Raw genomic sequence first — 12,343 nt, 5'->3', positions numbered from 1 at the left:
AATTGTAATAAACTATATCAATTACCAAAAATTCAATTATTTTCGGTTAGTAAACATGTTAAAACCAAATCAAACGCCATTGATCATTCAGTCCTATGGGCAAAGTCTAAATTTGAAGATTATTTGTTGTGGATGAGGAAGACGCTTAAGCACAGAATTCGAAGCTTCAAAATAAGAATAAGCTCAATTTTAGCACCAAGAGAGAAGGCAGATTGTGTGGTGATAGGAGCAGGTGTCGTGGGCGTAGCACTAGCGAGAGAGCTTGCTCTCAAGGGTAGAGAGGTATTAGTGGTGGATTCCGCCTCAAAATTTGGTGCCAATACCAGCTCTTGCAATAGCCAAGTCATTCACGCTGGCATCTATTACCTGCCCAATTCCCTCAAGGCTTTGTTTTGCGTGAGGGGAAGGAAGTTGCTCTATTCTTATTGCCCTGAACATGGGATTCTATACAAACACATGGGCAAACTCATAGTCGCTACTTCACCTGCAGAGATTCCAAACTTGTATCAACTAATGAATCGTGCAGCTCAGAATGGTGTGGACGGCTTGAGAATGTTGGAGGGTTTTGAAGCCATGAAAATGAAACCTCAATTGCAATGCCTCAAGGCTTTATTTTCCCCTGTTTCTGGGACTGTTGATGTGCATTCTCTTATGCTCTCTTTAATGGTAATGAATACCTTTTGCTTTTTTCCTTCAAACCCCACCATGTTGCAAAGCAAATCCCAATCTAGACCCTATTCGCAATCACTGATTTTGCCCCTTCAGCCTTTGTTGGTTGCAAGCCGTCGGCCTCGTTGGCCTTGCATGTACATTAACGGTAAGAATGGATGGAAGTTTTTAGTTTTAAAACGTTTTAATATATTTTAAAAATTGAAAAACTGATTTATTAATATTAGTAAAATTAAAAAATTAAATAGTAATTTTCTTTTATTTTTATAAAAACAAATTAAAGATGCAATTGTTAAATAATCCAAAATTAAAAATTTTTATGCACAATTTCCCTTGAAATAATTAAATTTTATCATTCAATTATAACTAAATGATGAACGCCCTACCTTGACCAAAAGTCAATCTATCTATTTCCACTCCTTATTCATTTGAAATCCTCCTCAAAACAAATCTGGAAGTAGTAGAAACATGAGATGAAATAGCAAAAACTCCACCATTAAAACGAAGGCCGCATCTTTTTAGCGCCAAACACGCGAACACGATCTGAACATGAATATTGCGCGCGTAACTCTGCGAAACGACATAATAACCAAAACCACCTTTTCCAGAAATGAATTTTAAAAATAATTAATATTTTTTTCTTTAATTAAGCGTCAGTTGATTTGATTTCCTTCTTCTTCTTTTTTTTTTTTTCAATTTTATGATCTTATAAAAAATGAGAAAAAAAAAAGATACCCAAATCCTGGTTTATGTTTTGGAAATTATTTGCGGATTCAAATTTGTGAAAATTCTTTTTAAAAATTTATTATATCTGCTTAATCAAAATTGAGAGTGATTTAAAGATTGTTTTGTTTACTAAATCAGTATTTAGAGGGATATGAAGCGATTCTGATTCAAATTTTTGCTTGCTGTGGAGAATTCGAGTTCTGGGTACTAAGTAGAAGTGAAGGTTCCTGATGTCTTGATATTCAAATAATCTTTCGAAGAAGGTCAGTTTTTTATCAGCTTGTTTACCTTTTCTTTTTTCACTTTTCTGTATGATGGATTTCTGGGTTTCTTTATGAAGGGGCGGAGATTGACGGTGGCTGTGAAGTATTTGGTAGGGATTTGACTTTGGCGTGTGCTTTTGTCAAAGTGGGCATTTGTTTCTTGTTCTGTAGTGGAATTTAATAGTGATGTTTTGTTATAGTGGCTTCAGAATCATTTTGTTGTTTGATGGATTGAAATCATAGATCGTTATTATTGTTGTTTGTTGTTGATATTATGGCAATTCTTTGAGGGTTTTTTTTTTTTTTTTTTTAATTTTGCATCATTTTGAAATTGAAAATTGGAAAATCTATTAAATAGTGATGATACCTATACTCAGTTTGCACTTGCTTCTGTGTAGTTTTTATTATTCTTTACCAAAAGAAAATTTTTTTAATGATTTTGTTCTGCATGTTTGAATTCCCAGCAGCTTTTGCTGCTTTTGCATTTTAATTGGGTTCCATATTTGTGTTGTTTCTAGAAACTACTTTTTGGCTTCAGGTTTGATCATTAATCGTGTCAGTTGGATTCAGTTGCAGTTTTCTTTTTCTTTTATTTTCCTTTCTCTTTTATTTTCACTGTTCTCTCTCTCTCTGTTTAATCTTTTCAAAGTTCATAGATATTGTCTAGGCTGTTGTGTTTCCAGTATGAGGCTTTTTCAAATGCAAAATCCAACCTCTTATTTTAATTTGTTCAGGCTTATTGGGGGAAGAAAGGGATAATTGTGTTTAGGCTTAGATTTTCATGTGCTGAATAAAATCTTTTTATTTTTAGGCTATGATATTTCAAGTATGAGGCTTTCTCATAAATCAACAATTCTTTCTCTGGCCTTTCATGATTGTATTTAGTGTTAGACTTAGGTTTTATGTGCCATTTACTCCTTTATATATATATATATATATATATATATATATATATACTTGGTAAATCTTTGTTTATTTATTTAATTTCTGTCCATATAAAAATATTTTCATTTAAATATTGTAGACTCATTTCCAGGAATTAGGTAGGGCTGCCTTCCTGGGACCAAAAAATATTGTGACGTTTCTTTTCTTACAACATTCTCAAACTGATCGTTAATGGACGACTCCAACGTTTAGAGTAATTAGCTAATTGTTAAAAACTATCACTTAGGATGGTAGAGTAGGCAGCTTATTAACATCTTGTTCAAAAATTTGCTTATTAACATCTTCTTGTTCAAAAATTTGCTGCTTAATAGATAGCATTTCTGTTTTATATGCAGGTACACCATTAAATTTTCTAGAGATTGCTTCAGAATAATCACTTGAAGTGGCTTCAGAAATGTCGACAAAAAGGGAGTCTAAACAGCCTGCACCAAGTGTTATGTCAAGATTAATGGGGCTGGATGAAATGCCAACACAGCAGCCTGTTCAAAAGAAACAAAGGGTTCTCTCTGAGAATTATCTACGCAGAGTTGCTTCTATAGGTGTAAGAGAGAAATGGTCGGAACGCCATTCTTTTAATTCAAGTATTAAAAAGCAGGGTGGAAATAACAGTGTCTTTCAAGCATTAGAAACATTGAGGAAAAACAAGCACCAAAGCATGCCAATTCAAAAGAGGGAAGTGAATTTGGTTTCATCAGAGATCAAGATGAAAGTCCCAGAAGCAAAGTGTGATTTATGGAATAAGAAACTTCCCAGTTCAAAGGAATTTGTTTCAAAGACAGATAACATTCTAAAATACCTCCAAAAGCCAGATTTGTGTTTTACCAAGGAAATCAACAAGCCAAATGATGAGAATTTGAGCTTGCATTCAGGGCCCTTTGCAGTCCCAAAGTCACTGTGCTCTTCTGAATGCGGAGACGATAGCATGTGCAGGAAATTTAGGAGGAAAAGTGAGCAAGGGTATGTCAACTCACTAAATAAGGTTCAAAGTAGTATTGGAATATATTCTTCAGGAGAAGTTTTCCATGATAATGTGAAAAAGTTTTCAAGATCAAAATTCAAGCCAAATAACATATCATATCTCCCAACTACCAAGATGGATGTTCTAAAACCAAACCTTGGAAATGCAGATAGTGCTGCAAGATCCTTTTCTATATCTTCTCAATCTCATGAAGTATCTCATCCAGGTAATGGAAACCAAAATAGGAATCGAAATCCTAGCAATGGAAATTTATTTGTTGAAGTGAAAAAGAGTAAAAACTTGGGAAATGGCATGGAACCTGTTAGGCCAAGGTCTAGATTTTTAAGGGAAAGAACCAGAACAGTGGGGCATGGTATTAGTAGCACACCCATAGAGGGACCAAGCACCGAAACTAGTGGTAGTGACTCCTTTGTAAAAGCATCTGAGTCAACAATACCTTCTTCTCCCACCCTTTCTGATAGGAAGAGACAATATCACATTTCAGATGGACCAAATGCAGCCATGGATGTGGAGGATCAAACCTTTGAAAGATGGAAGATGAGCAAAAGGTTTCAACAAGTTGAACTGTCTAGTAGGAGCACAATATCGGGTACAATGCATTCAATTCCTGACAAGCCTGGTGACTGTGGTTTGAGCAAGCAAGGTGGTCCTGATAGTAGAGATGCGAACTTTGGTACTCCTTTAGGCATAAGCAGTTGGGATGGTTGTAGTAATGAATGTGTCAGAGAATTACCAACATCCAGCTCTCTTCTTTCATGCTTTAATGCAGTTGAGAATGCCAATGCCTGGACAAGACACGAACATCTTGAAAATGGCTGGTCCATGAGAGACCTTAAGTCTATCGATTTGGAACAGAACAAACCAAAAGAGCAAGATTTTGACTGCAAAGATGATGGTTCTGAATGTAGAAGCTCAGACTCCGGCTATAAAAAGTCTCGAGATAGTCTTTGTTTGGAGTCAGAAAACAATAGCCCAGTAGGAGATAATTATGCAGTTCAAAATGAACTAGAAAATAAATTGAAGGAAAAGGATTCAGGTGGCCAAATTTCAGCAGTTGCTAAATCCTCTAGTCGAATCAATCAGACTTTACAAGATGTTTGGATGAAGCAGGATGAAGACAATAATGAAGGATGTGAGGAGGATCTACTGGGGCATCAACTGGAATCAAGAAACTGCATCTTGTCAACAAGAGAGGAAGACTCTTCTTGTCATATAGGAGATACCTCACTTCAGCAGGTTTGTTGCATCTTGCTTATGAAATACACTTAATACCCTGGAATAGTTTCTGTTAGCAAGTATCAAGAGAAATTTTGGTCCCTTCTTGCTCCTATATATTTTTACAAACAAGAATTCAACTGCTCTTTTTTATCCTTGGCAACTTGGCCTAGGCTTTTTATCATGTTGAACTGTGTGAACCAGGAGTAAGCTAAATGAAACCAAAGATGATTAATTTGGCAGAGGGAGATCCTAGAGCATTCTATCCCAATTTTTTTTTTCCATGATATTTTGCTTTTTAAGAAATGTGGAGAATCTGGATACATAGAAATAGTGGAGATCTTATAGGGATGGAGACATTTTTCCATGATATTTTGCTTTTTAAGTAATGGGTTGTATTCTTGATAATTAAAAGTGTTCATGAATGCTTTTCTTCTCAAATTTGAATTAAACTGAAATATGTCTCATACTTTTTTCTTTTTGTACTAACTGTGGTCATAGTTGGTTATTTGTGAAGGCTATGCTTCCTCCCCTTTATTTATTCATTTTTTTTCATATTTATTTTGAAAGTTTCTTTGCTTCTTCCTTAAGTTCTTTCACAACATTGCAGGAACTGTCCCATCAATTCTTTGAAGAAGAATCTTTTTCTTCACTATTATCTGGTACGGACCCAGAATCACTAATGAGCTTTGAGGAAGCTTATCAACCTAGTCCAAATTCAGTACTGGAACCATTTTACAACAAGGAGATTTCATCTATCTCTGAATGTTTCAAGAGTGTGAATGCTTCTTTACACGGTTAGCAAACTAATGCTGCTTCTTCTAAAACTTAAACAAATTTGTTTCCTTTAGGTGGTCCGTGGTCCCCCCCCTTTTTCCGCTTTATATACTTTTAAGATCTTCTTATAGGTCTGCATATGCAACTTGAACTCCTAAAGTCAGAGACATCCAACGAATACTCAGAAGGATCCAGCATGATGGTGTCTTGTAATGAAGATGATTGGGAAGGATCAATACATGATTCTGAAGAAAACGAATGCCTGATGATAACATTCGGATTCGAGGGGATTAGGAATTTCTCCTATCTTGCTGATGTATTAACCGAGGCAGGTTTCCATGACAGAGACTTGCGTGCAGGATTTGATACAGGGCCGTTTCAAGTCAGCTATTCTTTCTTCGAGAACCTGGAGAAAAAATATGGTGAGCAGAATTCTTGGAAGAGATCAGAAAGGAGGCTTCTATTTGATCGCATTAATTCTGAGCTGATGGAGATTTTACAGCCATCAACAGGAGTGCTGACATGGACAAAACCTTTGGTAAGAAGGTTGAATTTTAGTCTGAGGCATGACATGATTGAGGAGGAGCTGTGGACATTACTGGTTAGCCAAGAAAAGGAGGCAAGCAAGGGATCTGAAAAGTTCTCAATAAAAGATGATGAGCGGTTGGAGTTGGGAGATGACATTCAGGTGATTGGTAGAGAAATAGAGAATTATTTGTTTGATGAGTTACTTGCAGATGTTGTCATGGAGAGTTCTTGCTAGATGGTGCTTTTTTGGATATATTATCAGAAATATACTGTGCAGAGAAACTTGTATCATCTTTTTGTTCATTCTTTTCGAAACAAAAGGGCGAGATATGTATAGAAAATTCATTTGAAAAGGGTTGTAGTTTCTCATTGAAAAAAGGGGGGGAAAGGTGTATAGATATTTAATGTTTCTATAAAAGTTCTTCGAATTCATTGCACAGGGGTGAGGAATAAAAGTTGGCATTTTTTTTCTAGAAGATGTACTCACTTGAACTTATTTTTGTTTACTAGTTCCAAATGGAGGTCTGTATTATTGCTTTTAGTGTTTGTGGTCTCTTTTGCTTCTCATTTTCTTTCCCTTTCTTTTCTGCTAAGCCCTAAGTAGCAGAGGAAGTACCTGCTTGGATCCTTATGAACTAAATAATAAAATTTCCTTTATAGTTGCTGCTAAAAGCCTCTACTCTTGCCTGCAACTGAATCCAAGACTTTGATTAGGTGAGCTAAACCTGAATCCAAAAAATTATTTTCATTCCCAACCAAAACACTCAAATTAAAAAAATCTACCAACTCCATCCCATCAACTCCCCATTTCACAACCCCAGTCTATAACTCTCTCTATATATACACACACATGATTCCTTCAATGCATCACAAAAACATCAAAGAACTCCTAAATCTTTTTCATGGATAGCCACAACTTTCTTTTTATCACAAACAAGGCCGCAGCCGCAGCCGCAGCCGCAGCTTATCTTCTGTTCCTCACCTTCACCATTGCAATTGCCTCCTCAGCTCCAACCCTCGATGAAGAGCCACCACTTCCAGTTGTCCCCCCGCAGCCATCTGCGCAACCTAATCCTGGTGTAGCTGCAGCCACTAGTGCCTCAACAGGCAACCTTGGCCATACCTTGACCTTCTTCATGCATGATATACTTGGTGGGTCAAACCCTACTGCTAGAGCAGTTACCGGCATAGTCAGCAATCCGGCAGCCAATGGTCAAGTCCCGTTTGCCAAACCCAATGGTGCAGTCCTCCCTGTCGGCAATGGGGTGCCACAAAACAACAACAATAATGGACTTATAAACAACAATAACTTACCATTCCTCACAGGTCTCGGCGGCACCACAGCGAATGTGGTTCAAAATAATGGCAATAATAACTTGTTCAACAATGGATTTAACGTCCCAGTTGTTAATGGAGACCAACTTCCTTCCACTCTTCAACAGCTCATGTTCGGAACAATCACTGTGATCGATGATGAGTTAACGGAAGCTCATGATTTAAGGTCAGGATTTGTCGGCAGGGCACAAGGGTTCTATGTGGCGAGTTCTGTGGATGGTACTAGCCAAACTATGGCATTTACCACTCTGTTTCAGAATGGTCATTATGAGGACAGTCTTACCTTTTTTGGGGTTCACCGGACCGCCATGTCGGAGTCTCAGCTTGCTATTATGGGTGGCACCGGAAAGTATGTTAATGCCAAGGGTTTCGCCATTGTTAAGACCTTCCCTGGTAATAATCAGCATGAGACTGATGGTGTTGAGACGCTGCTGGAGTTTACTGTCTATATAAGCTACTGATCAAATCTGTGTTTGATGTATGTTATTACATGTACTTGAGGAATATGTCAGATTTGTGTTTGTGTGTAAATTGTGAATCATGTTCGATAAAAGTTTTAAGAAATTTCAGTTTACTTTCATGGAGTTAAAAAGAAAAAGAAAGAAAGAAAATTATCTGTTAACGAATGCTAAAATTTGCCTCTCGATTCCTACAGGTTTTAGCGGTGATTTTTATATCTAATAGCCTCTATGAAACATTTCATGACGTGGGATTCCGTCCCACAAGCAGGTGAGCGCTTATTCTCTAATCGTGACAGTCAAATACAATTACTAAATTAGAACCGAAATTATATATTATAGCTTGCTAATAATTTAAATAGATTATCTTATATGGATAGTTTTTTTTTTACAAGTCTATTGACTTTGTATAATTTATCTGATACTCTAATACCAATCTAATACAAATTAAAACAGTACAGCCGAAACTGATTTAAATAATTTTTTAGACTCATTCTTCGTTTAATATAAAATTATTAATCTAAATTATTTAATGATTTCGTACTAATTATTATATATAATTTAAATTTAGCATATTCCCACCGATACGAGACTCCATCTCACAAGCATATAGGTATAAAGCATATAAATAACCGTTACACTATAAATTTTAATACATCTGTTTAAAGCCATGTTTTTCCAACTAAAATTTCTTAACATGACTATTAATTTATTTTTTAAAATTATAATAATATATAAATAGATTATTATACTTCTATTTATTTTTATTTTATTTTTAAAAAATTCTTTTAAATATGTTTTAATATTTAATAAAATTTAATATATTTCAGATGAATATAATTAAAAAGTTAATAAAAAAAATTGTATTTATGAAAAAGTTGTGCAATAAGAAAAAGAAGAAGTGGTAGAAGATGAAAAAAATGGTCCACGGAAAATGAAGATGAAGATGAATATGGAAAATGGGAAAATCATGAATTGGGTTATTAATTAAATGTTAATTAGGCTTTTCTTTATTTTTAAAATAAATACTAAATTTAATATTTAAAATTATAAATTTAATTAGAAAAATCTATTTTTATTTCAAAAATTGGGAAGGTTAAAATCTAGTTTTCAAAATTTTATTGTGATATAATTTCCTTTGGCATACACTTATATTGGATTTTACGTAAAAAGGAATATTTAAAAAATCAATTTGTAATGCTTTTGTTATCATATAATAAATCATATTAAATTTGTTAATAAATTCGTCGTTGTTGTAAAATTTTTAATTTAAATTTTTTATATTTTATATTTTAAAATATCCAATAAAATAAAAAAAAATATTTCTCGTTGCAACCTATCAATTATAATTATTTTTATACTTCATTCAATGATCACAGCATTAAATTTAACTTCAAATTAATTTTTAAATACCTTTAGCTAAAAAATTAATTAACATGGGTGATAGACTTGGCAGTTTTTGGGATGGAAACTGTTAGTCCAAAATCGGACACCGGATGTAACATGGGTGATAGACTTGGCAGTTTGTGGGATGGAAGCTGTTAGTCTGAAATCGGACACCGGATGTAACATCGGTGATAGACTTGGCAATTTTTGGGATGGAAGCTGTTAGTCCGAAATCGGCCACCAGATATAACATGGGTGATAGACTTGGCAATTTTTGGGATGGAAGCTGTTAGTCCGAAATCGGGCACATAAAATCATATTTAAAATTATAAAATAAATGGACCCGACGTAATACGCTTGCTCTCGATGTTGTAAAACTTAATTTTGATCCAGTTTGGAATAAGAATTTGAATTTAAAAATTTTATTGTTCGTGATTCTTTTGAAAGTGTTATCGACCAGTACCGTCATTTGTGAGCCTCTATCTCAGACCAATTTAACTAGAAAGTATTTTTTATCAAGAAATATTTTTTTTGTCAAAAGTAGAAACTTCATTCAGTCTGTTATAAAAGGAGATTCTCATGTCACAATTAAGTCTATAAGGATAACTCAACTCCTCTTTAACATTCAACATTAAATCTTTTTGATTTATCTTTTTTTTTATTACATCGAACTCACAACGAGACTCCCCATGTTTTTTGTACAAATTTTATAGAGATAATCCTTGCATCATATAAACTTTGTCTTCTTCTTGCCCCTTAATGGCCTTTAGCAATGAATTATACCTTACGAAAAAAAAAAAAATCCCTTTGTTTTCCAAGTTTCCAATCAAACAAAATAATATAAAATATTCTCTTAAAAGCACTTTCTTTGCCAAATGAAACGTTCCATGGAATTTATCATTTCTTGTTTGCTGTTCAAAGATACATCAAATGATCACTGAAATTTCCAAATGAAACAGACACAGGGCACCCACGATAACCATAATTAATCAACTTCAATCAGAGAACCACACTCAGACACAAACATGCAAACGATTTACTCAGACAGGTAAACAGTGAAATGCATCACTGTGTCCACGCCGTCCGTCGTGTGTTGATCCACCTGAGGAAGAGTCTCAACGGTGGCATACCCTTTTGCATTCTCATACTTTCCCGTACCTCCTATCACCGCAATCTGTGATTCTGGCGACGCAGTCCTGTGTACTCCAAAGAAACTGATAGTATCTTCAGCATGGTTATCTTCTCCGTGTAATAAAACATTCAATGCCATGGTGTGGCTCGTACCATCTAGTGAACTCGCCATGTAGAAACCTTGAGCCTTGCCCAGTACAGCGGATCCCAATTCATGCCCTTCTGTTAACTCGTCGTCGATGACCGTGATCGACCCGAACATGATTTTTTGTAGTGTGGATCCTGCTGGGATTTGGCCGGCGGTGACAAAAGGTTGGTTGTTGCCGTTGACAACGTTGTTGTTGTTGCCACTGTTTTGGAGTACTGTATTTGCTTGGGTTCCAGGGTTTAGGCCTGTGATCAATGGGACAGTGTTTGGATTTATGAAATTGTTGATGTTGTTAACGTTGGGTAATGGAGTCCCACCTTGGAGTGGGAAGAAGTTGTTGTTGGGAGATGAGAATGGAATGCCATTAATGTCAGTCCGGGCAATAATTCCGGTGACCACCCTGACTGATGGGTGAGTTCCTCCCAATATGTCATGCATGAAGAACGACAACGAAGCAGATGCGGATGCAGCCGCGGTGGTGGTGGTGGTGGTTTGTGCGCCAGCAGGATTTGGCACTGTGGCAGTAGAAGTGACGGTGGGAGCCGGTGTTGTGGTGGTGGTGGGAACGGGAATTGGTGCTGCCACTGTAACAGGAGGAGCAACTTCAGGTGCTTCCACATCATCATCTGGTCCTCCAACGGTTGTGGGGACTTCAGCTTCTGGGAGTGGTGGATCAACCTCATCATCCATTATGGGCGGCGGAGCGACAGCAGTAGCGGCAGGAAATTGACCACTTGGCAATGTAGATGTAACAGGTGGAGCGACAATGATAGGATCTTGTGGATCCACATCATCGAGGACTCTTGCTGAACTGACACAAGAGAGAGTGATGGCTAACAGGAGAAGGCAGAAGATGGTTTTGAGTGTTTCTGCCATTTTTGGCTAGCTAGTGATTCTTTCAAATGGAATTGTGCTGCTCAAAGAAATGTTGAAGATTTTTGAAGTGTGAGTTTTTATGGAGAAGATGAATAATCTATGTGGGTATTTATATTGTTAAGAGGAGAATTGAGATTTATGAAGAAGTGGAGCTGATGAAATGGAGTTGGTTGCTGCCATTTTCTCTCTAGTCTGGTGTTCTAGGTGTAATAACCAAATACCCTTTTATGAGAATATTTGGACACTAGTTTTTGGCATAAAATATTTCCCATTTAGGAGGTAACATCATTGATAACACTGGTCGTGGATTAGGTCCTTTTGTCTGAATTCAGAGTTGTATTAGACTACCATGTGTATGTTAAAATGTCTGAAACAATTGATCGCTGTTTTAACTCTCATTTAAAATATTTTCACTTTTCTTTGTTTAGAAAAGAAAAGGAAAATAGGAAGAAAAGTGAAAGTTGAGAGAAAAAAAACACAAATTTTGTTTTTTTTTTTCTCATTTTCTTTTCAAATTATATAAAAAATAAGAAAAGGTGAAGCTTTTTAAGTTTTATTTTAGATTCATTTTAGATTTAATTAGAGTTATATTTCATATTTAACTTAAAATTTAAATTTATAATAAATAAATTAAATATATTAATTAAAAAATATCATAATTTTACGTTTAATTATAATTATAATTAAAATTTTTAATATTAAATTATAAAATATTTAATTATAAGTACTCAAAAATATAATCGGATAGTAACTGCTCGATCTTCGATTTTCATTTAAAAAAATATTTAAATAATTATAATATTAAAAATTATGATTATTATTTAAAAATAAGATTTTATTTTTTTTATAATTTAGTAAATAAACTAAAATTGAGAGAAAATTTTAAATTAACAAAATTTTGAATTTC

The 12,343-nt window shown here is 35.1% G+C and overlaps 4 protein-coding genes across 6 annotated transcripts; 3 read left to right on the top strand and 1 right to left on the bottom strand.

The window, feature by feature from the left end:
- The first annotated feature begins 132 nt into the window (after window positions 1-132).
- On the top strand, window positions 133-1,839 carry LOC110619054 (L-2-hydroxyglutarate dehydrogenase, mitochondrial). The gene is made up of 3 exons (XM_043958162.1): window positions 133-840; window positions 1,534-1,618; window positions 1,736-1,839. The coding sequence occupies exons 1-3, from the start codon at window positions 133-135 to the stop codon at window positions 1,837-1,839; spliced, it is 897 nt and encodes a 298-aa protein (XP_043814097.1).
- On the top strand, window positions 1,030-6,639 carry LOC110618836. 3 transcript variants are annotated; one of them, XM_021762097.2, is made up of 5 exons: window positions 1,030-1,658; window positions 1,736-1,768; window positions 2,939-4,818; window positions 5,408-5,594; window positions 5,706-6,639. In XM_021762097.2, exons 3-5 carry the CDS (start codon window positions 2,998-3,000, stop codon window positions 6,335-6,337), a joined length of 2,640 nt encoding a protein of 879 aa, XP_021617789.1. In that variant the 5' UTR covers window positions 1,030-1,658; window positions 1,736-1,768; window positions 2,939-2,997; the 3' UTR covers window positions 6,338-6,639. The 3 variants fall into 3 exon arrangements, with proteins under 3 accessions (XP_021617789.1, XP_021617790.1, XP_043813985.1); XM_021762098.2 differs by lacking the exon at window positions 1,736-1,768 and having other exon boundaries at window positions 1,031-1,658; XM_043958050.1 differs by lacking the exons at window positions 1,030-1,658; window positions 1,736-1,768 and having other exon boundaries at window positions 2,642-4,818.
- Window positions 6,640-6,777: 138 nt separating this feature from the next.
- Window positions 6,778-8,056, top strand: LOC110618404 (dirigent protein 10). The gene has a single exon (XM_021761528.2). The coding sequence runs from the start codon at window positions 7,005-7,007 to the stop codon at window positions 7,896-7,898; it is 894 nt and encodes a 297-aa protein (XP_021617220.1). The 5' UTR covers window positions 6,778-7,004; the 3' UTR covers window positions 7,899-8,056.
- A 2,076-nt stretch (window positions 8,057-10,132) lies between these two features.
- LOC110618478 (dirigent protein 24) lies at window positions 10,133-11,533 on the bottom strand. The gene has a single exon (XM_021761614.2). It carries the CDS (start codon window positions 11,434-11,436, stop codon window positions 10,318-10,320), a length of 1,119 nt encoding a protein of 372 aa, XP_021617306.1. The 5' UTR covers window positions 11,437-11,533; the 3' UTR covers window positions 10,133-10,317.
- Window positions 11,534-12,343: the final 810 nt, after the last annotated feature.

The sequence above is a fragment of the Manihot esculenta genome, chromosome 7, assembly GCF_001659605.2.
Source record: "Manihot esculenta cultivar AM560-2 chromosome 7, M.esculenta_v8, whole genome shotgun sequence".
Taxonomy (NCBI): Eukaryota; Viridiplantae; Streptophyta; class Magnoliopsida; order Malpighiales; family Euphorbiaceae; genus Manihot; species Manihot esculenta.
Note: the sequence above shows the minus strand (reverse complement) of the source record. Positions and strands in the feature narration are given on the sequence as shown.